Source organism: Nicotiana tabacum, chromosome 11, assembly GCF_000715075.1.
Source record: "Nicotiana tabacum cultivar K326 chromosome 11, ASM71507v2, whole genome shotgun sequence".
Classification (NCBI taxonomy): Eukaryota; Viridiplantae; Streptophyta; class Magnoliopsida; order Solanales; family Solanaceae; genus Nicotiana; species Nicotiana tabacum.
In genome coordinates, this window is record NC_134090.1 from 11524950 (window position 1) to 11552550 (window position 27601).

General features: G+C 38.3%; 1 protein-coding gene across 2 annotated transcripts; it reads left to right on the plus strand.

Moving 5' to 3' along the window:
* Positions 1–544: 544 nt before the first annotated feature.
* On the plus strand, positions 545–26981 carry LOC107775562 (uncharacterized). Of its 2 annotated transcripts, XM_075224780.1 has the most exons (15): positions 545–799; positions 2509–3169; positions 3253–3565; positions 4960–5106; positions 5262–5350; positions 5461–5553; positions 6460–6586; positions 19129–19193; positions 19275–19449; positions 20329–20514; positions 20594–20641; positions 21833–21982; positions 22111–22193; positions 22990–23105; positions 26569–26981. In XM_075224780.1, the coding sequence occupies exons 2-15, from the start codon at positions 2577–2579 to the stop codon at positions 26661–26663; spliced, it is 2280 nt and encodes a 759-aa protein (XP_075080881.1). In that variant the 5' UTR covers positions 545–799; positions 2509–2576; the 3' UTR covers positions 26664–26981. The 2 variants fall into 2 exon arrangements, 1 of the variants encoding a protein (XP_075080881.1); XR_012696410.1 differs by lacking the exon at positions 20594–20641 and having other exon boundaries at positions 20329–20542; positions 21809–21982.
* Positions 26982–27601: the final 620 nt, after the last annotated feature.

Genomic DNA, 27601 nt, shown 5'->3' on the forward strand with positions numbered 1-27601 from the left:
ATGATGATTTAGCACAACATGTTAATATGAATTGATAATGTACAAAGCTGAATCCAAAAAAAATAATAGAATGTGAATTAAAGGAAATAGACTTATATTTACATACATGTACGTACTTACTTTAGAAAGTTATTTATAATTTATTTTTAAATAATCTGATAAATATACTTATGGCAATTATCTTCATGAACTGAAGTTTAATAACAACACCAATAGTAGTAAAAAAAAGAAGAAGAAGAAAACGAAGGAGGAGAAGAAGGAGGAGAAAGGGGACTGAAGTTGTTTAGAAAATAGGTACAAGTTAAAACTTTAAAAAAATGGGTATAAGTTAAATGGGGGCGACCAAATAGGGCGTCCCGCGCAATTTTTACGTCAAAAATGTAAATTAAGAAAATCTGCTAAGATGTGTAAATTTTTTTAAATTATTGCTTAGTTGTGTTCTTTTCCCAACACAAAAGTGCCAAAAGCCCAATCCATTTCAAGTTAATCCAACACATTCCTGGAACGGTCCATTACATTTAGCACAGGTAAAAAAGCACGACCCAGTCTCTTTTAGTGGCTATGCACTCTATTCTCGGGAATATACTTGCTCCCTACTCCAGTGCATCTCTCTTACTATAAATTGATTAGCGCGAAGACTCGACTCTCTCCGAATTCTCTATGTAAATTTCTATTACTGAAAGACGTGTTCGATTTGATATACTAAACTATTTGGTGAAAAATCATTTACACGTGACTGCTGATTTTATTTCATTCTTCTAGAACATTCGAACACGAATTTGTCGATCATCAATCTCAGGTCAGAGCTTATTCAATTGTTTCATTTCATATTTTCGGTTGATTTTGATGATATTTTTGTGTTTTTTTAAAATTAATTTTAGCTTACATTTTTTACTATTTGTTCTCATTTGGAATGCATACATTGAGCGAGTTATTGTATTTACTTAGCTTGAAGCAATGCGAATTGAATTTGTTTTTTGACGAGGTTTTTGATTGCTTTTATGAACGTATATTTGTGGATGATGAACTAATGGATATGTTAGGTTTGTTTTTGTGGAAAACTGTGTAACTAGCGGGTTGTAGAAACTGAATTTTGAGGATAAAGAGGAAAGACTATGATAATGGAATTTGTAGACTGGGAATGAGGCGGATCCATAATTTGAACTTTAGGTTTCGCCTTGGGGATTCTACCATAACTCTACCCCAACTCATTTGCTTTAATGGTTCGAAATAGATTATTTGTACTTATGTAGTGAATAATATACGGAGTCTGAGCCAAAGCTCCTGGGTTCGGATGAACCTGTAACTAACACCTGACATCTGTCTCTGGATTGGGATGTGTACTATAGACATCGTGAAGTTATTTGGACCTGTGGAAGAAGGAATAGTGTGGATATGTATACATTTATGCATGATGGACAAGTGGCTACATCAGGTGTGATTTTGTGGAAAAATGTGTAATGAGGTGGTTGTAGATACTTAATTTTGGGATAATGAGGAAGGATGGTAATGGAAATGTTTTGCTAGTACTATTTTTTGTTGATTGGATGAGTATTATAAGCTTTTGGAAGGTCTTTGGAGCTGCGGAAGAAGGAAGAGTGGATACTCAAGGGTGTGACCTAGTGGTCAGTGAAGTGTGTGGAGAACCATGAGGTTTCAGGGTCAAATCCCAGTGGAGACAAACAATACTAGGTGATTTCTTCTCATCTGCTCAATCTTGGTAAGTAGAGTTACGTAGTACTTGTGGTAGGGGGAATATGGTGGAATAGTCGAGGGTCGAGGGGTAACACAAGCTGTCCCGAACACCTCTGTCATCAAAAAAGAAAAAAAAAGGAAGGAAGATTGTGGATATGTGATTCAACGAGCAGGGGATTTGGCATTTTTGTTTGCTGCTTGGATTGACTTTCTTTCTGTGGGAGGCAAAGAGTGTTTATTGCAACAGAATGCAATCATTGTCATTTATCCACATAAAAAATGAATGTAATTGTTGTTTATCATTTGAAGTTAGAGCATTCATGTTGCAGTAAGGACTGTCTGCTCCAGTTTTTTTGTTTTGCATTCAGTAATGTAAAGATTTTACAACTGAAAGTTGAAATTGGGAAGAGAGAGTGAAGTTTTGGGGTGGATTGAATGGCAGCATGACTTTGCAATACAGATACACGACAGTTACTAATAACTGTAGCAAATTGGTATATATTGAACTGACTCCCCATTCAATTCGAAACAGCCTTTTCCAGCCCTTGCAGAAATGCAGAGTAAGGTTGCATACAATAGATTCTTGTGGTCCGGCCCTTCCCCGCACCCCGCGCATAGCGGGAGCTTAGTGTACCGGGCTGCCCTTTGAGGAGGTGGTTGTAATGAGGAAAGAAGATAATAGAATTGAACTAATTCACTTGCTTTTTAATTAGTTGATCCAAAAAAAATCTGTTAAGTAAAATGCTTATATGATCCTGTACGTTTAGTGAATTATGGTCTTTTATTAGTATAATAATCTGTTCTATTAAACAGGCTGGCTTTAGGCGAGGAATTTCTGAAATATGTTACATTAGCTGTATGCAAAGAAGAACTTTTTGCTAATGGCTTCAAGAGCAATATTGAGAAGGAAGAGGAACCTCTTTGATTCTACTGTGAGACCTCATACTTTCATTCGAGGTTTTTCGAGCTATGAGAACTGTGGATCTTCTAAGGCTTCTAATGCTTGGGATTGGTGCTCTACAGTAACTCATCAATCTCAAAATGCAGATAACAAAAAGGAAAGAAATTCAAGTCCACTAACCGAAAATGAGTTACTAAAAGTATGGGGAAAACATGTCCTATCCAATTCATCTGAAATTCCAGCCCTGGGTCTGAGAATAGGAAGATATGGGTCTCTTTCTCCTTTGGGGACCAGGTGGATGACAGACCATCAACGATATTCGACAGCTGCAGCAGGTCAACCTGATTTCGGTAAAGGAAATGATAAGGATGAAGAACCAACTGTTAGACAGAAGAAAGAAGCTTCACCAGAAGAATGTGATGAAGCAGTTGAAGATTTAACCATGGCCAAAGCCAAAGCAAAAGCAAAACAGCTGCAAGATTCACAGAATGGTATTCAACCTATACTTAAGAAAATTTGGGCTGTGCTATTAGGGATTGGTCCTGCTTTGAGAGCTGTTGCTTCAATGAGCAGGTTGAAAATATATTTTATTCCTATATAACAGATAGATAATGTTTTATACCTATGTATTAAGTCACTTTTTGCACTTATTCCAGGGAAGATTGGGCAAAAAAGATGCGACATTGGAAGGATGAATTTAAGTCAACAATGCAACACTATTGGTTGGGCACCAAACTGCTTTGGGCTGATGTTAGGATATGTTCAAGACTGTTGTTGAAGACAGCCAATGGGAAGAGTCTTTCCCGGAGGGAAAGGCAACAACTAACACGGACAACAGCTGATATTTTTAGGCTGGTTCCTGTTGCAGTGTTTATTATTGTTCCATTTATGGAGTTCTTGTTGCCGGTATTCCTGGCAGTGTTTCCCAACATGCTGCCATCAACCTTCCAAGATAAGATGAAAGAAGAGGCAAGATTTGTGCCAATTGTTCCAGCGGCTATTTTCTTTTGTGCTAAAACTTGATTGCTGCTCATTCTCTTTCTCTATCTCTGACGCCAATTTTTGTGACAGATTCCACGTGTTTGCAAAATTATAAGTAAAATAAAATTTCAATCAAGATAGTAACTATGAATAATTTTTTCTTTGAAACAGGAAAAGAATGATTTGCTTTCTTTCCTATTCCCTTCAGAGAAAAATACCCTCTGTTATGGCCTGACTTTCCCTTTGATTAGTCATCTGAGGACATGATTAGCGTTTCCTTTTAATGATAAGCTCCTTTAGTCACTTAATTTGAAGGATATCTTGGAGGCAATGATACGCTTAAAAAAAACTTTTACCCAGCTACCCCTTGCTTCCCCCTTTTAAGTAATGTAGATGCTCCATGATGTCCGAGCTCTTGGTCTCTGTGGCAGCTTAAGGATTGAAAGACATGGAATACTTTACTTATGAGTTAGCATGTGCCGTTTGTCAAGATTGCTATCCTTGACAAATTCAATTATAAGAGTTATAGGCTTTTTATAATCCAAATCCCCTGGAGGTAAGTCAGTTCTCAAGATAATATGAGTCCTTGGATATAGTAGTGGAAGAAAAAGCTTTGTGGTAAAACAGTGGGGGAGAAAGCATTATATCCTGTTTGGCTCTTTTAACATATCAGTGGATTGGTGTAGGGGGCAAAGCTTTTCATTTGGTTATTCTAGCACTTCAATATGGAGCCTTCTGTGCTTGATATATATTCAAATCAGCTGCAGGTTGTATTATACATTAGACTGTCATATATGTTCTTTGTTATACTTTTAGGGTCTGATCTCTTTTTCTCCAAGGAAATGCTTGGAAAATAACTTCTGTTTCAATTATGATATTATCTTTCGACTGTTGTAGAGATTGTCTTGACTTCACAAGTCAATTAATTTAAGTTACTGCAAACTCCCCCCCCCCCCCAAAAAAAAAAAAAAAAAAGAAAAGAAAAAGATCACTCAGTTCTATTCACAAGATTTTATAACCTTGTTGTATTATTTGCCTCGCAAGGAAGAATATGAGCATTTCCTTGAAAAGCTGAGGAACATCCACTACGATGCCATGGTTGCAACTTCTATTTAGTTAGCTTCTGATTGATAGGCTTGTATATAGTTATGTCTGCTCATGGAACTGTGTAACAGGGACAATCCAGTTAATAGGTGGTTGGACAATATTTGGTTGAAGTTTAAAAAAAATGTGCCATGTTGAAGTTAAAAAATGAGTATTGGAAGTTGTTTTTTGTCTACGAACAATGGGTGTGGTTGGTCAGATGTGATTTTGTAGGCTTTTTATTTCCATTAAGCTCTGAGTATGCACATCCTTATAGTGTTTCAATTGCTTAAATTCAGGAGGCTCTGAAAAGGAAGCTGAATGCTAGGATTGAATATGCGAAGTTTCTACAAGAAACAGTTAAAGAGATGGCAAAGGAAGTTAAAAACTCACGAAGCGGAGAACTAAAGAATACAGCAGAGGATCTTGATGAATTTATGAATAAGGTAAATATTTATTTGTCACTTCTTTTTTGGGTTTCCTTTCATTTGTATTTTCTTCATTTGCCAAATCTTGAATTATTAAGCCAAAGCTTTTATTTGCTCTTCCCCCCTCCTTTCTCTATCTAACTACTGTAGATGTTTATATGACAATTGATTAGGTCAGAAGGGGTGCTAGTGTATCTAATGAAGAAATTTTAGGATTTGCCAAGCTGTTTAATGATGAGCTCACTTTGGATAATATCAGCAGGTTTCTGCCTAATTACACTTTCTTGGTTTAATTCTGACTATATGGAAATTTCTTGCATATATTGCTGGTGGTTAAAATATTGAAGTGCAATTGATATTCGTCAAATGCAGACCGAGGTTGGTGAATATGTGCAAATATATGGGCATCAACCCCTTTGGAACTGATGCATATTTGCGATTCATGCTTCGAAAGAGGCTTCAAAAGTAAGTCTCGTTATTTTCATTTTGAGTTAACTTGTGTCTAATAGTTTATATATCCTTTTATCTCCAATTATGCTCTTTTTTCCTTCTTCAACAAATATTTAGTGCGCTGATCTCTATTATCCTTTTTAGTTTTGATTTTTGAATAAGTCGAGCCTAAATAGTTCATCTATGTTTTCTTCCTAAAATTGTTTCTTTAGAATAAACTGGTCTTCACTATTATGGTTCTTCATTTTGAGTTGACTTGTGTCTAATAGTTTATATATCCTTTTCTATCCAAAGTATGTTTTGTTTCCTTCTACGAATATTTAATCAGTTGATCTGTATTTTCCTTCCAAATTTTGAATAACTCGAGCCTAAACGGTTCATTTCCCTTTTCCTCCTTCAGTTGTGCCTTTATTCTCTTTAAAATAAACTGGTCTTCATTATTATGGTTAGTGTGTCTAAGAACTGATTTTCATTCCTATGGTCATATCACATAAGGTAGCTTTGATATGTTTAAAAGTTCTGTTAAGAGATTATAGCCCCTATCATTTCTAGCTACAACAACCTCGTGCCAAACTAGATAATCAGGTGGTCCTGTTTGTTTGACTTTTTCTTGGGGAATTGCTGGGTTGTAACAGGGAATCAGTAAAAAAGGCATAAGGAATGAAAGAAGTCTAGAAAATGGAGGCCATAGTGAGAACAGTCAAGCAAATCTAATGAGAGCATGCAAGACCTGTGACGTGCAGGCAATTTGTATCCTCTCACAATAAAAGCCTATCTTTCTGTTGCTTTGTTCGTGGTAGATTTCCTCTAGATCTTGGTGGTTACATCTTCATTTTGGAGATGAGTTAATGCTTTTGTGATGCATGTGCTGTAGAAGCAAATTTTTTCGCTCATTTAACAAAACTTTGCTGCTTTTGGCAGGATCAAGAATGATGACAAGATGATTAAAGCAGAGGGCGTAGAATCCCTTTCGGAGGATGAGCTCCGTCAAGCCTGTCGAGAACGAGGCTTACTTGGATTACTTTCAGTAGAAGAAATGCGGCAGCAGGTATGCTTTGATCTTTTGTTAGTCTTGTTTAAATTGTTGACTCGAGCAAATCAACTACTTTTGTCTCAAAATTTGTTGTCTTTACGCCTTATCTTGTTCTCAATGGTTTACACCTTATTTCTGCATCTTTTGGTTCTATATTTTTTTAAGTCTGGTGTATCCTGCAGAAACTTCTGGATATAGTCATACTAGTTAGATTTTGTTGTCAATCTAGTCATTTGAAACAACTTAATGGGAAACCTGATATGTTCTCTCTATCGCTTTTGGAGTCCTCTTTGGCTTTGGAAATTTTCAGTTGAAAAGTATTTATCCAGAGAATTGTGCGTTATTTTGAGTGGTCTATACGACTCTATCCCTAATTTTCTTTTTGATATAGGTAAATACTTTATTGAAATGTTGGGCAAGTAAAACCTCTTACAAGATGTATACAAAAAGTAAAGAAACCTATGTCAAAACCTGGTTCTCAACAAAGATCCTCTTGTCATCAATACTGACTAGAGTACGACATGTGCTCCAGAACTTCACAGAAAAACGAAATGTTTCACCCAATTCTTCTTCTGCTTTTGAGCAAACCTAATAGGCACTAGGCACAATAGCATGTCTTTAGCTGCCCTAGCATCATTCTCTGAATTCCAAACATGTTCCACTCTGAACTCCATATCCTCTATGCAGTTTGACAGTGACACAACGAATGGTTGACTTCCTCCACTGTCTGGTACACACGAAACACCAACTGATACATATTATCTTTCTTTTAGTCTAGTTTTTTGCTGTTTGGGAATTGGAAGTCTAAAGCAACTATATCCTGACATCTATACTCTGAATCAACAACATGGGGTTACTATGAAGGAACTATGGTGTACACAGGGTTGGAATCTGACATTCAGAAGATTCCTACAGGATTGGGAGGTGCCTAGAATGATTGAATTTTATAGAACACTAGAACAATGTAGTGGACTACAGGAGGGTGAAGATACACTCAGATGGCAAAAACACAGTAGTGGGATGTATTCAGTCAGCTCTGCATACAAAGATACCAGGAGGGATCTCAACTCAGTTTATGGCCTTGGAAACACATATGGAAAGTAAAAGTGCCTTATAAAGTGGCCTGTTTTACCTGGTTGGTAATTAGGGAGGCTGTCCTCACTCAGGATAATCTAAGGAAGAGGGGTATACCAATTGTTTCAAGATGTTATTTGTGTGGGAATGATGCTGAGACAATCAGCCATCTGTTTCTTCATTGTAGAGTGACCAGCCAATTATGGGATTTGTTCATTAATCTCAGAGGTGCTAGATGGGTAATGCCAGGGAGCACCTCTGAACTTTTATTTTTTTGATAAGGTAAATTGTATTAATCAAAAGGGATAGAACTCCCGCGTACAAGAAGTATATAAAAAAGTAGAGAATTTACAACAGAACATGATTCTCTACAAAAGAAGCCCAATCTTCCATACACGTAGGTGCTATATGGGTGCACCAGAATACGATTAAAGATAAAAGACTATTCCTAAGGTGAGAAAAACTAGACTTAATCCCCTCAAAAGCTCTCCTGTTTCTCTCCCCCCAAACTATCCACATGAGAGCTAAGGGGGCGAACTTCCACGCCTTTTGCTTTCTTCTTCGATGGGAACCGGCCCAGCTGTATAGCATTTCCTTAACAGTGCTAGGCATGACCCATTGAACTCCAAAGAAGCACAAGATTGCTCTCCACAGGCCCGCTGCAACAGGGCAATGCAGTAACAGGTGATCAACTTCTTCCCCTGAAATTTTACACATGTAGCACCAACTAACAACTGTAATTCCTCTCTTCCGCAAATTTTCAGCAGTCAAGATCACTCATCTCGCTGCTAGCCATGCAAAGAAACACACCTTCGTGGGCATTTTGGGAATCCAGATTGATGAGCATGGAAAATTGGCCTCATCTCTCACCAGCATGCTCTGGTAATAAGACTTTACGGTGAATAGACCATCTCCACGCAGCCCCCATCTCCAAGAGTCGCTAGAAGTGTGTGTCCTATGTTGGCCATATAGCAGTGCTAACAAATCTTGGAGTTCTGCAATCTCCCAATCTTGCATGTTCCTTCTAAATGAGAGGTCCCATACTATGCCCCCTTCATGCTCCTTGCGAATTTGTTGGACCATCAATTCCTTCTGGTTCGAAACTCTGTAGACGTTAGGGAAAGAGACCTTAACAGTATCCTCTCCACACCACCTATGATTCCAAAAGCTGATTCTCCTTCCATCTCCCACCCTATAAATGATGTTTTCATTAAAGTCTTCTCAATTCTTCATGATGCTTCGCCACATGCCACACCCAAAAGGTGATGTGATTGCTTTAGTCCTCCATCCCCCTCTCGTGGAATCGTACTTTTCTACTATGGCCTCCCTCCATAAAGCATGATCTTCTATCCTGAATCTCCACAGCCACTCCCCTAACAAAACTGTATTGAATACCCTAAGATCTTTTACTCCGAGACCTCCCCACTTCTTTGGGGAAGTGACTGTCTGCCAATTCATCCGATGAAACTTTCTAGTTCCATCTACCACATCCCAAAGAAAAGTCCTTTGAAGCCGCTCCAGTTTTTCTACGACGTTCATAGGAGCTTGCAGCAGGGACAAGTAATACGTGGGCATGGACGATAAGGTGCTTTTAATAAGCACTTCCTTAACGCCTTTTGATAAGTAGCGTTTCTGCCATCCTGCTAATCGTTTTTCCACCCTTTCGATTACCGGGTTCCAAACCGAAGTATCCTTGTACAAAGCTCCCAAAGGGAGGCCCTAATAATTAGTGGGGAGAGAGCCCACCTTACATTTGAGAACGAGAGACAAAGCATTAATGTTAGCAACGTCACCCACTGGAAAAATCTCACACTTGCCAAGGTTGATCTTTAGGCCTGATACTATCTGGAACCACTGCAGTACATGTTTCAGGTAGGTCAGTTGCTCTATATCCGTGTCACAGAAAACCAGTGTGTCATCCGCAAAAAGCAAATGAGAGACTCTTCGTGCACTGGGCACCCCGATCGAAGCTGAGAATCCTCGCAAGAAACCTTCGCTTGCCGCACGATCCATCATTTTACTCAGAGCATCCATCACTAAAATGAATAGCATGGGTGATAGTGGGTCACCTTGCCTGAGACCCCTGGAGCTGCCAAAGAAACCACACGGGCTACCATTAACCATAACAGAAAATCTGACTGAGGAAATGCAGTACTTGATCCATCCCCTCCATCTAGCCCCAACTCCCATTTGCATCATGATGAAATCCAGGAAATTCCAATTTACATGGTCGAAAGCCTTCTCAAGGTCCAACTTGCATAGTAATCCGGGTTCTCTATTTTTTCTTCTGGAGTCTACCAATTCATTTGCCACCAAAGCTGCGTTCAGGATCTGCCTTCCTTCCACAAATGCATTCTGGGAGGACGACAATGTCACGTCAAGAACCCTCTTGAGCCTATTGGATAGCACTTTAGAAATAATCTTGTAAATGCTCCCCACTAGGCTAATAGGCCTGTAGTCTGTGATAGAAGTTGCACCCTCTTTCTTAGGCACAATGGTAATAAAAGAAGCATTGATGCTTCTCTCGAAAACACCATTCAAGTGGAAGTATTCAATGGCTTCCATTAATTCCCCTTTAATGGTGTCCCAAAAAACCTGGAAAAAGGCCAAGGAAAAACCATCAGGCCCAGGGGCCTTATCACCAGCACAACTCGACACAGCTTCGTGCACCTCATCCTCTTCGAAAGCCCTCTCTAGCCACTCACTATCTCCCTTCCCCTATATGGTTGAACTCTATTCCCCCTAAAGTAAGCCTCCAGCTAGCTTCCTCCTTGTACAGTTTTTCATAAAACCCCACTATCGCCCTTTGACCTTTTCCTCTCCCTCCATTCTCACCCCATCCACCACTACAGATTGTATGAAATTCCTCCTTCGATTTGCAACCGCAACCCTGTGGAAAAACTTGGTGTTTAAATCTCTCTCCTTTAACCAAAGCGCCCATGATTTTTGTCTCCAACTAGTCTCCTGAGCTATTGCTAACTCAGCTATTTCCCTTTTAATCTCCCCCAATCTTTGTTTCTCGGATTCATCTAACTCTCTCACCCCTTCCCCTCTCTCTAACTCTCTCTGTTCATGCATAAGCTCCCTCATTTTAACCTCTACCCTCCCAAAAACCTCCTTATTCCATCTAATAATATCTCCCTTGAGCAATTTGAGTTTCTTTGAAAGGCGGAATGAAGGTGTCCCTGACACCCCGTAGCTTGTCCACCATTCTTTCACTTTATCTCCAAAACCTGGCACTGTCAACCACATGTTCTCAAATCGAAAAGGAGCGTGTGCCCCTTTTCTTCTGCACCCATCTAGCAAAATAGGCATATGATATGAAGTCAGCCTAGCTCGTCCCATGAGGGCGATATCAGGAATCTATCAAGTCTTGACCTTGAGTTGGAATCCTCCGCCCTGGCCCATGTGAACCTTTCCCCTGACAGAGTAAGGTCAATAAGAAGATGATCATTGATGAAGTCAGAAAACTCCTCCATGGCCCTCGAAATCAAATTGTAGCCTATTCTCTCCTCCGGAAATCTAATAGTGTTAAAATCTCCCCCTAGAACCCATGGAATGTCCCACTCCCCCATAACATTTGCAAGTTCCTCCCAGAAAAGTACCTTGGACCCTTCTCCTACCGGTCCGTACACTCCCCCAAATCCCCACTCCACCCTAGCCTCCCTTCTTGACTTCCTTTACCTCCAAACTTCTATCATCCCACATAAGAAGAATACCCCATGCACTTCCCGCTGATGGGACCCAGTCATATTTTACCCAACTACCTCCCCAAACACTCCTAACAATTGCGTCCGACACGACTTCCATTTTGGTTGCCTGAAGAAAAACTAGATTGGCACCCTACTCTCTAACTCCCACCTTGATGATGGCCCTTTTGTTTGGGTCATTCATCCCCCTCACATTCCATGAAAGGATCTTAACTTCCATAAGAAACAATATCCCCTGTCTCCACACCTCCCCTTGCCGAGCTCCCTTACTCCCTATTGGACACCCGGCCCCTTCTCTGGCATACCACTACACCCCCATTGCTATTTAGCTTATCACCTTGACCCAACTCCCTCCTTACGCCCTCATTAAGAGACTGCTGCTCGATCTCCCTTAACAATTCTAACACCCTATCTTCCTTCCCTTCAAAAGAAACACCTAAAAACTTCCCAAAGTTTAACAGCTTATCCTCCATCCAGAAAGACATGCCTCCACCTCCCATCTGTGATGAAATTGGACATGCGTCTTCTATTAATGCCCTTTCTTTACCCCTACCCGGGGAATACAGGACCATGGCAATGCTAGCACTAGGAACCTTATGTGCCGGAGGGATCTCACCCTTTTGTTGGGACGCACCAGCCTCTGGAGTTTTCACCCCGCTGCTATTAGGATGACCGTGAGTGCCAACATTGTATTTGGTACACTGAGCCATGTGTATCACATTATCTGGAGATGATGGCCTGGCACTAGCCGCAACTGGGGTCAACGCAGCAATCTCCACAGAGGGCGGAGAATCATGAGGAGAATCCTCGGCACGTCTAATCACCGGATGAGATAAGGGGGCGTTGTAGCTGGGTCCATCAGAGGCGTTAGGCTGTTGAACAACACCGCCAGCTTTGGCCGGTGCTGCCCCTGGATCAGATGGATGCAGGTCACTGGAGCTCGGTGAGGAAATGCCACTATTCGAAGCACCGTTTCCTGTAGTAGATGGAGTTGTTCCCGTATGCTTAGGAGCCTTGAAGGATGCATGTTGAAATGAATTGGGCTTCTTGGGGTCAATTCTAATGGAGTTGGGAAAAGTTGCCGGTCCCGTGTGTGTTGGCCCTGGCCTATGCTTGCTTGGAACTTTTTCGGCCCTATGATAATTAGAAGAGGACCGACCCATTCTGCCTTTCCAGCCCACGTTACTAACCCAGGGGCATTCACGTCTTACCCTTCTGTTGGAATTTTGCCTTGTTCTATATTCTGCTTCTAGGCTAGCCCATTGATTTCTCTCCCCTCCATACATAGACTGATTACCCCTCCCCTCCCTTCTGTTTGACCTTCCCTTTTCTTCAGCCAATATTACTGGCATAAATATCGGGCGAAATTCAGGGCTCAACCAAACCTTGTAACTCAAGTAGCCATCTTCCACCACGGTGGAGACAGGAATTCTGCCCCCTTTCCTCACCACAATCCTCACTCGCGATAGATCATGTAGGGTGCAGATGACATCAATAAAACCTCCACAGATTTCCCCAACCTTCTTGAATAGGTAAAGACACCAAAGATGCACCGGGAGACCGACCATATTGACCAACAGAGTTTCACCAGCAAAACGGGGGTCAAGGCACCCATCGTGCTCCACCCATCTGTTTAGCTTTAAGAAGTTCCCATCAAACCATCTGTTTCCTCTGACGAGAATTTCTGAAGCTTGATACGCCCGTCCTTGACGTTCCATGCCTCTGCTGCCCAGTTCCTAACAGCCTCTGGAGAACCAACCCATTTGGAAAAATACCCAATCAGACAAGACTTCAGGAAACCCTTACACCTGAGAGTATGGTCCTTAAACAGTGAGAAATGCGGCTCCTGCCCTGCATCGAACTTTCGATTACATTTGCCCCCAAATTCTAGTGTTGGCCAAGAGACAGCTTTGATAAAAGACATATTTTCTAGCTTTCTTGATTCTAAAGAGAAGTATGAACTTCCCTCCGTAGAGTCCTTCATTCGTAGTCTATCAGAGGGGATGACTGAAGTAAGAGAAATTGGTTTTTGCCGAAAAAAGAAGCCCCAGTCGCCGGAAAATAGTGAAAGTCGTCGGAATTCAGAGAAAAATAGAGGGGTAGGCTCGGAATGGTACGACGAGTAGGCTGTTTGAAGACGACCAGGTCAGATTTGCTCGGGAAAGTGCTCACGTGCCGGCGCGTGGCCAGGAAATTGCCGGAAAGGGGCCGCGTGTGTGGGCGCGTGGGGTACTGTTTGCCGGAAAGTTTTGCTGGATTGGGTCGCAGCGGGGGTGGCTCTCATATGGTGGTGATAGAATGTTAGAAATCATGATACGTAGATGGTGGTGATAGAATGTTTCGAGTTTGACAGTGAAGGCATGGTGCTATGCGTTCACGGTGGATTAAGATGGAAAATTGTCTCGGCAATTATTTGGTGGACAATTTGGAAAGAAAGGAACCTGAGATGTTTTGAAGATACAACCAACTCTCTACAAAGGATTAAGATGAAGTGTATTCTTCTTTTTTGTTTTTGGTGTAAATCAGAATATGTAGAGGATCCTGATTCAATCCTAGATGTTTTGAGTTCCTTGTAAGAAGAACAAGGACTATATTTTTGCTTTTTCACATTGTAATTGCCTATTTAGGCTTCAAGCACAAAGTTTGTGCTGATGATTTTTTGAATATACTAGACACTTTACCTTCTCAAAAAAAGTCTAGTTCTCTGCTGTAAGAATGGATCCCATGCAGCTCTCAAAGTAAAGACACTTTTCTCGGTCTTTTTGACCATATTGTCCAATGGGGGAAATCTTTCTTCTCTCTTAGAAGATGAGATATCAGCTACACCTACTAGTGCCTTGATAGTTGTAATGTTTTTTCTACATTTTGTGCCCTTCCCAAATCCACTTGTTTCTTTCTCTATTTGAAGACGATACTTTTTGCTTATATAGTAGTCCAAGCAATTCAGCTCCTTCATCTCCCAATCTTGTAGATCCTTCTGATATTCATGCAGAGGTGTTAAAAGGGTGGGCCGGGCCGGGCCGCTATTTTTTGGACCCGTACGGGTTACGGTCCGGGCCGGTTCCGGGTTGGTTCTTAACGGGTTTAACGGGTTCGGGTTCATCCAGGTAAAAATTGAACCGTAAGGGTTATGGGTTGAGGGGGCCGGGCCGGGTTTAGTGTATTTTTTTTTTTTGGGGAATTTTGTATAACTATTTTAGGTTATATTAGTACAAAGTATTAACATAAAGAATACAAGGAAGATGAGAAAAAATGCACTTGTTGCAAGTGCTACATTTATTTCATAATTCAAACTTACAAATTGAAAGATTTACATTTTTAACAACAAGTAAATTCAAAGGTTTTGATTGACCTTCTTCTGGAGTGTTAAATTCGGATGGGTTACCATGTGTTAATATATCTCCATGTTCCTCGTCTTCTGTGCTATTAACATCTTCACGTCCTTGATTTCTTCGTTCCGATCTAATCCAATCTCTGAAGCATACTAAAACTTCCAAAGCATTGCTTCCCAATGAGTGACGAGTGTCTCCAAGTTGTTGTCTTGCTTGGCTAAATGCACTCTCCGATGCAACAGTAAAAATTGGCACATTCAGCACGTCCCGAGCCATAGCGAAAAGAACAGGAAATTGCTTTCCATTCTCATGCCACCATCCCAACGGTGAAAATTCCTTTGTGCGAGGCTCTCTTTGCTTCTGCAAGTAGAATTGAAGTTCATCAATGTTCCTGCTACTGGTTTGAGTGTTAGAAAATGTAGAAAAAATATTAAAACTATCAAGGCCTTCTTCATCATTCACAGTAGCAGAAGTGGTACAGTGCATAGTGGGATTAACATTACCTACAGCACGAGCAACATCATCAATTACATTTGCATAATAATTATATAATTGTTGTAAATAATCATTTAGCTTGTTCATAGAGACATATAAATCTGGGGTTTTAGTTGGTCCAATCTCCATATAAGTATATAAAGCATTCATTAATTGGTGACAATCAGACATCTTAATAGAAGGATTTAAAACTGCACCAATTAAGTAAATCGGAGGAATTGGAAAGAAATATTTTTTGAATTTTGCTTATATTTTTTCAACATCCTTATATTTTTCTTTCTTCTTAAATTCAAAGAGTAGAAAAGAAATTTCAGCTATATGTACTAAAGCCATAGTAACAGTAGGGTAATATGCTCCAGAAAACTCAACAGTAGCTGTATAAAATTTATGTAAAATTTTAACATCACTAATGACCTCCCAATTACTAGCTGTTAACATACGGTTTGGATCAGTACAATGCGCATTAACAACTTCAGTTATTGGGAATCTATATTTGTAGCAGCATTTTAAAAATATATATGTATAATTCCATCTAGTAACAATTTCGTCTGGCATGAATCTGGGTTTAAGGTTATACTGGACACACTTATTCTTAAATTCCTTTATTCTAGATTGTCTATTATTTCCTTGAATAACACCAATTGCTCTTCTAACATGAGTAATCTCAGTTGAAAATAAATCAAGGTCACTTTTAACAATTAAATTATAAACATGACATGCACACCTAACATGAAAAATTTCATCAAGAGGTGGTTGCAAATGCAGTTTTAATATTGAAATTGTGGCATTATTGTTAGAAGCATTATCAAAAGACATACACAATACTTTTTGCTTTAGATTATAAAATTCAACAACTTCACAAATAGTACTACTTATAAACGCAACAGTATGACTCTGATCTTCATCATATCTAAAAGCGATAATACGTTTTTGCATACAAGTAGTATCATCTATCCAGTGACATGTAATTGTCAAATAATCATTTCCATTAACAGCATGGCCACTATCAGAAGTTAGAGAAACACTACAAGGAAGGTGGCTAAACAAATAACGTACGTATGTTTGATATTGTCCATGAAGTCTAAAGATATCAGCTCTACAAGTACTTCTAGAGATACCTTTAAATAAAGGATTGTAAATCCTTTGAATATACATAATAAGATATGATGAAGAAGCAAGATAAAAAGGTAGACAACCCAAAGCAATCATTTTTGCTAACTCCTCACGATCCTTCATTTTATCATATTTCACTAGACCTCCAGTAGTAGGGTTAATAGTTGTTTGATTTCCATCACCATCAGCGCCCCATTCTATGGGATGCTCAGTTCTCATATGTCTACTAAGCGTCCCAGTCCCCCCTAAATTTCCTCCAGTCAAATGTTTAAAAACACATTTACAAATTTTGCATTTAACTCTATCAGTACCTTCAATTATTTCAAAAAAATTCCAAACCTTCTTTTTCTACGATTAGTAGTCGGAGTCACAGGTGGTCTACTACTAGTGCCACGACCACCACCCCTTGTAGCAACTCCAACACTACCAGCTCCAACACTAGTAGGTGTAGCTGATATCTCATCTTCCATTCCTATTTCATTATCTTCTATTCCAAAATCTTCTTGTAATTGTTCATAATCTATATCTATATTATCATTAGGCGATGTTTCAGAAACATGTGAAAATAATAATGGGTTATTACTATTACTACCAGATGCTGAAGGACTACCTCTTTTTTTATTTCCCCTACCAGTAACTCTTTTACATGCTCTTTTAGCAGCATTAAACATATTGTAAAAATTAAAGTATAAGCTAAAATTAAATATGCAATTAAAATAGTAAATAAGAGAAAGAGTTGGAGGGAGTGCACCGAATTCGACAATAAATTGAGCACTTGATTACGCAATTCCGATGTTACCACGAACAAACGTCAAGCAAGTATTTCAATTTTGAACTTCAATTGTTCAAACTTCAAATTCCGAATGATAAAACACGATAAATTAAATTCAAGAAAAGAGAGCCAAATAAAATTAGAAGATGAATTGAAGACTTGAAGTCTTGCAAATTGGAGAATGAGAGAAATTGAGATTGAGAAATGAGTATTGAGTGAAGAAATGAAGAAGAGGGGATGGGAGGTATTTATAGTTTTAGAGAAGGTTAGTTTTGTAAATTGAAAAAGGGTTAAAATTTTTTTAAAAAAAGGCTATTTGTGCAATTTTTCCGTTGGCCAACGGACCAATTCAAGGTCTGATCGTTGCCAACGGTCAGTGGGGCCCACCTATTTCGAAAATTAAAAAAAAAAACAAAAAAAAAGTTCTAGCCATTGTACCGGGCCGGTTAACCCGATAAGGGTAACTGTTAATTGGACCGGGTTCAACCGGTCCGGTTACTCGTTTTAAAATTCTAAACGGGCCAACCCCCTCTACCCCTCCTACCCAGCCCAGCCCAACCCCCTTTAACCGGTCCGAGCCGGTTCCGGGTTTAACCGGTCTGGGCCGGTTCTAAACCGGGTCAACCCGGCCCGTTTAACACCTATATATTCACGTCCTATAGGATCCCGTCTCCCTGCTCTTTGTGTATCTAGCCAATTGCTGCTATTTGCTGGCTGAATATGCAGTGCGTAGCATTCCCTTAAATCTTTTACCAGCCTTAGTTTTGCAGCTAGCTTTGGTTACAATGTTCTCCTTCCTTCCAGCCGCCTGTAATAGCGACTAGATTTTGCATCAATAGGTTCACATATTTTTTTATGGGATCTAAGGTTTTTTAGAAATGTTAACCAGGTTGGTATTTCTGCTACAGTTCTTTTTTATTGTGAAAATATGTCCCTTGTGCCTAACTCAAGACCATATAAGGAGACACAACCTATTCCCTCAACCAATGCGGGATGTTAGAGTGTGTTAGAGTCCCACACTGGTTGAGGGAATGGGTTATGGCCTCCTTATATGATCTTGGGCAATCCTCACCTCTTGAGCTAGCTTTTGGGATTGTGTTAAGCCCAAGGTCCATTTTCTTATTATGGTATCAGAGCTAGACTCATCCCAATTCTTTGTTTATCTGATGCTGGCCCCATTTTATATTGTTCACGCTCCAGTTGTTGGGTGTGGACGTGTGGGGGCGTAAGAGTGGGTTAGAGTCCCAAATTGGTTGAAGGAAGTTTAGGACAATTCTCCGGGCAAAAAAGAACCTTTATACTAGAAATATACCAAAAAGTAGAAGACCTACAAAAATATATGGTTTTCTACGAACATCACTCAATCTTCTATACATAAAGGAACGTCATGGGTGCACCGGAAGACAAAGGAATAAGAGAATACTCCTCAATTGTACAAAATTCATCTCTACACCCTCCAAAGCTCTCTTATTTCTCTCTCCGGACGACTTGCGTAAATGTTAGTGGAGCAACTTTCCACACCCCGTGTCTTCTCTTTCTTCTACCCTAATTCCATCTGAACATTAACTCTTTGCACAATGCCTGGCATCACCCAAAGAATTCCAAACCATCTTAGGAGCAGCCTCGAAGCTACTGGACAGTGTAAGAAAATGCGTTAAGTACATCAAAATATGGGACACCTGATAGTGTTCGTTATATGCAAGGATCAGTTGCCTTCGAATGGAGTATATGACGGAACAAATAATCTGAGGAGAGAAATATGTGGACTTTCTTCTGTTTCACTCTTTTTTATTTTCTAGAAGGAATATTTACAGCAGTTTAAATATCATTAACATGCAACTAGATGTGAAGTAGTTGAAAAAAATGAAAACAATGACAAAGACAAGCTGGTATTTATTGTAATGTGTTTACACATCAGTTGACGCACAACACACTGCACTTACTACTTCTCATTCTCCAGTGCAACAAACTCAAATCCTGCTTGTGTATTTCAATATATTGGCTTCAGTATGAAAGTGCAAAAGACTTATCTTTGATTCTTGGATGCTAATATCTTTGCAGTTGCGAGATTGGCTGGACTTATCGCTCAACCATTCAGTGCCATCTTCTTTGTTAATCCTTTCTAGGTAATTCCATTCCCTGTTTTTAGGATCTTGTGATTTAGACTATCAACTGAGCATGTTACCGTGTTATTTTATTCTCGTCAGAGCCTTCACAGTATCAGGCAAAGTAAAACCAGAGGAAGCTGTTCAAGCTACACTTTCATCACTGCCAGATGAGGTGGTGGACACTGTCCAAGTTACATCTATGCCATCTGAAGATTCTCTTGCTGAAAGGAAGAGAAAGCTTGAGTTCTTAGAAATGGAAGAAGAGCTCATCAAGGTAAAATCTTGTTTTTGAATTTTACGGGTCATGAAACCTCATTATAAATTTAAACTATTGGGAAGAATTCATATTGTTCAAGTTTAGAATACTGTTTCCAGAATTTATTAGCAATATTTGAAAGACAAATTGTATTTTCAGTTTTTATTACTTTACTCCAAACTGAATGTCCTTGGTTAGTGAGTTAGAGAAAATGTACATTTTTCTGATAAGACAGTTCTATAGTGCCTCACGCCACAAATATATTACATAGGATTTTCCTAAAAAATATTCTCAGTTTAACCTTTTCATTTCCGTTTTGTTAAGAGAGAAGTTAAGCAGTTGGCTCAATGTTTGACATCACTGTTATTTACAATTATGTTATTGAAAACTTAAGATAGACTTGCGACCGGGAGGATAATACAAAATCCTCTCTTTCACTTGCTTGATACACTTGCTAATCCTTCCTTAACCCAATTCATGTCCAATTCTTTCTTCAAGCATATTTTTTGCCTTTTGGGTGCAAATTTTTTAATGTACATATTACAATGTCAGCTTTCAAATGTTATAATTATGTGATGTTGATTGAAGATAGCTGTTGACCATTTTAAAACTTACCTCTGATTTCGTAGGTTTGTATTATAAGTATCTTTGTGGAATGAAAGAACTATGTACATTTGAGGAATAGCCTCTCGTTCGTAGTCTCTTTATGGCGCACCCATGGAATTACAGTGTGTATAGAAGATTGCATGTCGTTCATAGAGAATCATGTTATGCTGTAATTCTCTACCTTTCAGTATACTGCTTGTATACGTGTGATTTTCCCGTTATTAATGAAATTATTTACCTTGTCAAAAACTACTGTGTGTAGACTACTAATTCTAAAGTCGTTGCTTTTAGGAGGAGGAAGAGGAAGAAGAAGAAGAGCAGGCTAAGATGAAAGAAAAGCAGAAGGATGTAGCTTTGGAAGAGATGACTCTTGCAACAGCTAAAGAAGCAGAAGAACTAAAGAAAACCAAAACTTTGGATCAACAAGAGCAGCTTTGTGAGCTTAGTCGTGCATTGGCTGTTTTAGCATCGGCTTCGGTAAGTATTAGGATGGAGTTTTTCTTTTGTAAATTGGATCTTTGCTGATCATGTCCTGCTTTGTTGCTTATTCTTTCAGTCTGTAAGCCTGGAGCGTCATGAGTTTTTGAGACTTGTCAAGAAAGAGGTAATATATCATTGCTTGAGCTATTACCATTTTGAAATATCGTAACATGCCTGATAAGGAATTTAAGCAAAAGCGAACTGTCTTTCTAGATTTCATGCTAGATCTAGTTAATTCAGTTGTTTGTTTTCTGTTTGTTGTTTTGTTTAAAGAAACTAAACTGGAGAACCTGCTTTTTGAAGTCAGATTATTTTGTTTATCATTATTTAAATAATATGAATGACCTTCCATTACTTCTCTTTCCGGTTTGAAGGGGTTGCATTGTCTATTAGTTCAAGATTGCTAAAAATTGAACTTTGTATCAATTTCCTTTTGAGAACTTTAATCGCAATTAGGCTTATTGTGGCTGTGGTTCTAGTGGGAGTCGTATGAGTTTCTCCTGATTTCCAGTAGCTTAGTGATTCTGATGAAGTTTTTGGAATGTTCATCAATGGGACTTGAATTGTCCCTATGATATCTGATACCACCAAACTTTAATATCTTATGCTTGGTTCAATATCTTGTACCTGTAATATGTTTTCCATTAACGATCTTAAGATTATACTGGGCATTTTGTAAAGAGCTCTTGTAATAACACCTGTTAGTCATCGGCATTATGTGAGGCTTAATTAGTACCTTTTAAAGTATTATGTAGCTATACCTGGTGATGGTGCACTCTAAATTTATTGCGTTTTGTTTTTTTTGATCTTTCAGCATCAGCTATGTTATTTTATGTCTCTATTGGTTTTCCTTCTTTCAATTACTCAATGCACCCTGTTTATGGGTAGCTATCTGTTCTAGGCTTCTAACTGGAACATGTTCAATGTGATAGATTACAAACCTTAAAAGAGCACACTAGGCAGGTTTTGGACAGTAGAATCTAACTGAGTATGTGTTCGGGTACCCAACCTACTTGCTTTGCTGTTCTTTTAGGTCTACTAGTATTTAATGAAATTTCTATTATTTAAAGACAAATGTGGTACTACCGTAAGGAGGAAGGAGGATGGAGGATGGTTGGGAAACTTTAGAACTTTCATATGTGACTTTGTTTATTCCTTGACTGCTTTCAGTTACCTTGTCCTCTTGCAATCATATTCATAGTTGTTTTTCTACTGCGACTGTAAATTCTTTTGACAGCATAGTGCATATGTATATTAATACAATGGAAACACCACAAATTCAACGTTGAAGCTATTTTTGTTTTGATAATTGCAGATAGAGTTGTACAATAGCATGGTGGATAAAGGGGGCCCTGAAGGTGAAGAAGAAGCCCGAAAGGCATATAAAGCTGCTAGGGAGGAAGACACTGACCGCAATAAAGAACGGACTGTGGACGATAAAGTTTCATCTGCACTTATTAACAGGGTAAAACTGATCCTAGGAATATTTAGCTAAGGCTTTAAAATTGCACCAATTCTTGATTTCTTTTTTGCATTGTAGTTGTAAGATTATGCATGAAAACTCATATACCTCCTGTAATTACCACTCAACAGGTTGATGTAATGCTCCAAAAACTTGAAAAGGAAATTGATGATGTGGATGCCAAGATTGGTAATCGTTGGCGGTTACTGGATAGGTATGTATATAGAAGCTAGTTATATGGGCTACAAATTGCGCTCGAGGTACTATCTAAAAATTTAAAAAGAGGCAGCAGCTCTACTTTATCAAAAAATAAGAGAAAAAAGAGAAGCAAGAAAAGAAGAGAGAAAGTTCTACCTTATCAAAAAAGAAAAAAAAGAAAAAGTGGCAGTTCTAAACAATCTGAACAGTCTCTATTTTTTCACCGAGTTTAATGAACTACTACTGCCACTGCTCAACGTAAAAGAGATAATAACAAGTTTGCATGTGAACATTGAGGTTTTATATCCCAATATATACATGTTCTGTCAGCTTTTTCATTTGAAGTAATTTCAGCATTATCACCTGTGAGCTATCAATTTACTGTTTTCATGTACATGTTTTATATCATGAGGAAAGTTTAGGGTTGGAGGAATTCTTATTAGCCACTGATAGTGGTTCTGGTAGATAATGTAGTGTATGGAGTGTCTTTCGTTTCAGAAAATCCTGGCATTGGGTGCAAATGTCAGATGAGTAAATTTGGTGTATGTCAATGCACCTGTGCGTCCTGTATCTTTGGTTAATGCAGAAATTGGTATCCTTCTCTTTTGTGATTGGGCTAAAACTAGAATCTTTATATTTCATAATAGGATTACTTGTCTCTCTAGCTGAACTATCAACCATATAAAAAAGAAAAAATTTCCTCCATGGAGAAATCTTGTTTATTGTTTCTCCTATATTACTTTCTGCTCCTTTTAGATTCTGCTTGGAAGTTAATAGGAGAATGAAGGTAACTCTTTTGTGTCCTGCGGCAGGGATTATGACGGAAAAGTCACTCCAGAGGAGGTGGCATCTGCTGCTGCATACCTCAAGGATACATTGGCTAAGGAGGGCATTCAGGAGCTCATAGCCAACCTTTCCAAGGACAGAGGTTAGACATGAATAGTTCTTTGATAATTCTTGTTTCTATCTGTCATAACGTATTTTTTTTCCAACTTTACAACTGTACCTCCCAATGTCTGATGTATTTTTGAGGACCTAGGGGGAATCAAAAAGACAACCTAGCGTAAGAAATTCAGTAAAATTTGGATCGACATTTTGATGTTGGTGATTGCTTGCTGCTTGATGAAACAAAAGAGATATCTTGTTGCTGTACTTATCAAAGCAAAAAATAGTAATAATAATAATAAGGAAAAAAACAAAAGAGATTGTTGCAGTGAGTGTAGTTTAGTAGGGTTTCCAGAGTATTATTTTAGATGCAGCTATATTTGAGATTGAGAAGGCATTTAAGGAGGATAATAAAATGGCAGGCAACTAGTATAGGTTACAGTGGAAAAGCAAGAATGATGTTTATAATCTGACATCAAATTGTTGTCCTCCATTTGCCCAAGAAGGATGGTATGGCTTGCTCAGTTTGTCAAACTAGTTAATTTTTGGGTTGGCTGTGGGCATTGGTCATTCATACTGCGGAAGGGAAAATTTTGTGTAAAAACTATACATAAGTACATAATCATGTAGTTCAAAATCAAATTTTATTTAGAGGACAAGTTTTTTGACTCTTCAACATAGTAACTGCATCGCATAAAATGGGATAGGAGTATTAACTAGTGTTGATTTATCCCCAACCCCCCCAAAAAAAAACGAAATGTTGTGTCACGTTATAGAGCCCATCAATAGCAGTTAGCAAATAGAACTCTAGATTCTCTTCTCTATTCATCAGTAGTTAGTAATGGTTAACTGGGATCTCTGACTATTATAAAACCTCTACGATAATGATTAGAGGTGGAACAATCCATATTGTGTAACCTGCCCAATGTTCGAGCTTGGATGGGTTGGGTTATTAATAAAATAGTTGATGGATTATACTGGGTTGAACTCAAAAGGGACCGTGGAAATTTTGGGTAATCGGTTCAAACAATGTAACCGGACAGGCTAAAATCCAACCAGACCGGGCGGTTATTTTTTTTTGGATAATATACATAATTTTATTAACGTAGGAAAAACTCCGCATACAAGCCGTATGCCAAAGTTATAAAACTTTACCCTTTCACTTTTTTCTTTTTTGCTTCTTTTCTCCAAAACTAAGTTGAATTTGCTTCTCTTTTTGGCTCCTGCCAAAGGCAACTCTTCTACAGGATTGGTAACTCAAAAACGAAATACACTTCTCTATTTCTATGATCCACCGAAGAGTCACTTGTAAAAGTCTGATGTGCTTATTCTCTTGTCATTAAAAAAATGTAGTCATTTTTCTTCTTTTACTATTTCTCGCAGATAAGTTATATACAATACTTTTCATTAGTAATCTGCTTTTACTGATATATAGTGCTTGTTTTTTCTTCAAGTCTACATATTTTTTTTGTAAACACTAAACAGTCCAATCTTTCAGTTTTTCTCTTTTTCTTTTTTGATGAAATAATTGGCTTTATTGATGTCATCAAGAAGATGCAAAATATTACAAGAAGCAGAAGCATAGAAGCTTCAAAAAGCAAAAAAAGACCACCTGTTAGCTTACTACATATATGCTAACTTAGATACAAAGAGCTAACAAAGTTCACAAATGTTTCGGGGGAATCTACTGGGGAAATATTTGCCCAGCTAAATAAAAACAAAAGACATTTAGCTTCTTCTATTAGGGTGTGGTTAGGAGTTGAAAGTCCATCAAGCATCTTCTATTTCTTTCATTCCATATGCTCCAACAAATACAAGCAGGTATCATTTTCCGGATATTCTTGATGGTCTTATCAACTTTCCAGCTGCCCCAGCTCTGAAATGCCTCCTTCATGTTGTGAGGCATAATCCAGCTAATACCAAAAACAAAGCAAAACATGCTCCAAATATCTGCTGCAACTCTACAATGTAGGAATAGGTGGTTGTTGGTTTCTGCATCCCTTTGACACATGTAGCATCTATTAACTAACTGGAAGTTCCTTTTAATAAGGTTCTCCTGAGTCGAACATGCCTCATAAAGTGCAGTCCAGCTGAAGCAGATGACCTTGGGTGGTAGTCTGGTTCTCCATATTAATTTCCATGGCCAAAGATCAGTAATTCCATTTCTAGCCATTATTAGCCTGTACCCTGCCTTCACAGAATACCTACCATCACTTGCTCCTCCCCATCTGAACTTATCTGTGATGTGCTCATTTAGTGTGACGCCATGTAGTACCTCTAGCAGTCGAACATAATCAGAAACCTCCCAGTCCTGCAAATTCCTTCTTAGAGTAACATTCCAAATGGGGCCATCCTTATTTTGAATGATTGTAGAGTCGGGATCACGTGCAATCTTTCAGTTTTTCTCTTAATCCCACACGTATTAATTTGGTATGGAAAGAGTCAATGGTAGAATCTTTTATTATGAAAAATCAAATACTCGTAAGTATTTTCATCACAAAGAGATCGATGTAACACAGTAGTAATTTGTGGTCTATTTCTTTTTATATGCTTCAACTTGTTGTCTATAAATGTTTCTATCATATTTTAACCACTTCTATTAAAGGAAATATACGTTTAAAAAACTGAAGAATGTACATTTGAAAATTTATTTCAACAAGATAAACATTATTATTGTACAGATCACAAATAAAATGTGCACATCAATTGGAAATAGATTGGAGAATGATTCACTCAATCAGTTAACTAAATACATACACAAAATCATAGCTAGCTTTCACATTCTCTTTTCAAAAAGAAAAACAAAAAAGGAGGGGAAGTTGGGTCATGTTGAGCAAGTTGTGTTTCAACCCATTGTTAAGCCATCTTGACTCAACCCATATAAACCCAAATAACCGTTGGCTTGGTAGGTTTATGACCCGTTTTGACCTACCCAAGTTTAAGTCAACCCGCACATTTGATTCCTCCAATCAAAGATATTGAACAATAAATGGTCATGAATTAAAGCTGCGAAGAAGGAGATTCCAAGAGTCGGGATGTTCTATCAATTTTAAAGGTAGAAGGAGACTTTAAATAGCAGCTCAATTGAAGGAAGGGTATTCTCCAGTTAGTCTCAAACATTAAGTTTAATTTCTTGGCTTGGATGGAGTAGCACGATTATTTTTTGTTCTGTGGGTTCCAATTGTACATGACAAGCTTCAACTATATCTGGAGATTTAAAGTTAATTTGACTTGCCTATTATTAGTGGTAGTAGTAGAACAAATTTAAGTGATTGATTTTTGAATTAGATCTGGTAAGCATCACGACAAGACTTGGTTTGAATTTTATACTGAAATGTTTAAAAATATTGCTGTGTTATTTTAGAAATGTCAAATGTCCCAGAATAGAAGATGTTGCACATGATTGGGACAACGAGCGCTATATTATTTGTCTATGATCGAGATCCTTAATAATATCATTTTTTCCCTCTTTTGTATTAACTAGTAGTTGGTATATATTGTAACAGAAGGGAAAATCCTCGTCCAAGATCTGGTGAAGTTGGCCAGTGAAATAGAAGATGCTGAAGAGGAAACAACAGAAGAGGAAAAAGCTCAAAAGTAAGGCAATACAGCAATAATTTTGATCAATTTAGTGCTATTCATTTAGTCTCCAACCTTTCACTTTATACTAATATGCTCCTTATGTGGGCGCTTATGGTTGAATTTGGGTGGTTGATAAAACAGTTCAGATCCAATTCACAAAAACTAAAATGTGTATGGATATGACTGTCAACACTTACCCTTAGCCCTCTTACCCCCCCCCCCCCCCCCAAAAAAAAAAAACTTGTTATAGTTTTTGTATGTCTACGGTGGAAAATATAGCGGTATGATTTATTAGCGGAGTAATTTGAAAATTGGGAATTTTCCCCTTTGAGTTTAACTCTAAGGTGGCAATCATGCGATGAGTTTGATTATGGTCCGTCTTTTTTTTATATATGGAACTTATCTCACAGATATCGAATATGGTAACCGAAAAAAAATTCTCAATTTTGAAAATCATACACTTCACTTTGCATGAATCAAGCCTGTGACGTTATTGATCTTTATGACAAAATCTGGCTCAGATCTTGCTGGACATTTCAGTTATAACAAGTCGCTGGCTCAGATCTTTATGACAAAATCTGGTTTTGATTTTTTTGATGAGATAAGGAGGAGATTTGTTTGTACATTAGTTAACTAACTTGTTTTCCTCGTGAAAAAATTATTTTTCTTTCAATTGAAATGTCAATCTTTTTAATCCATACCACACATGTAAATTTTACTCTCTTATAAGTGAAAACCTTTATGAATAGTTATTATACTACAAGTGTATTATAGAATCCATATGCATACACATAATATAAAATTTTGTGTCGAATCAAGCTACGATCATTTTGGGATAGGTAGCACAATCCTTTACCCTACTCTTATAAGGTTTCTTATATTTTGCAACTCTTCTCTTAATACCTCCAATCAATTCAACTCAAGACAAATTGATGCTCCAAATTGTGTTTAATAATT

Excerpts from the sequence above, each read along its gene's own strand:
- LOC107775562 (XM_075224780.1), top strand. The coding sequence starts at position 2,577 with ATGGCTTCAAGAGCAATATTGAGAAGGAAGAGGAACCTCTTTGATTCT. Across the intron at positions 5,554-6,459 it reads CTTCGAAAGAGGCTTCAAAA|GATCAAGAATGATGACAAGA; the intron begins GTAAGTCTCGTT and ends TGCTTTTGGCAG. Across the intron at positions 22,194-22,989 it reads CGTTGGCGGTTACTGGATAG|GGATTATGACGGAAAAGTCA; the intron begins GTATGTATATAG and ends GTCCTGCGGCAG.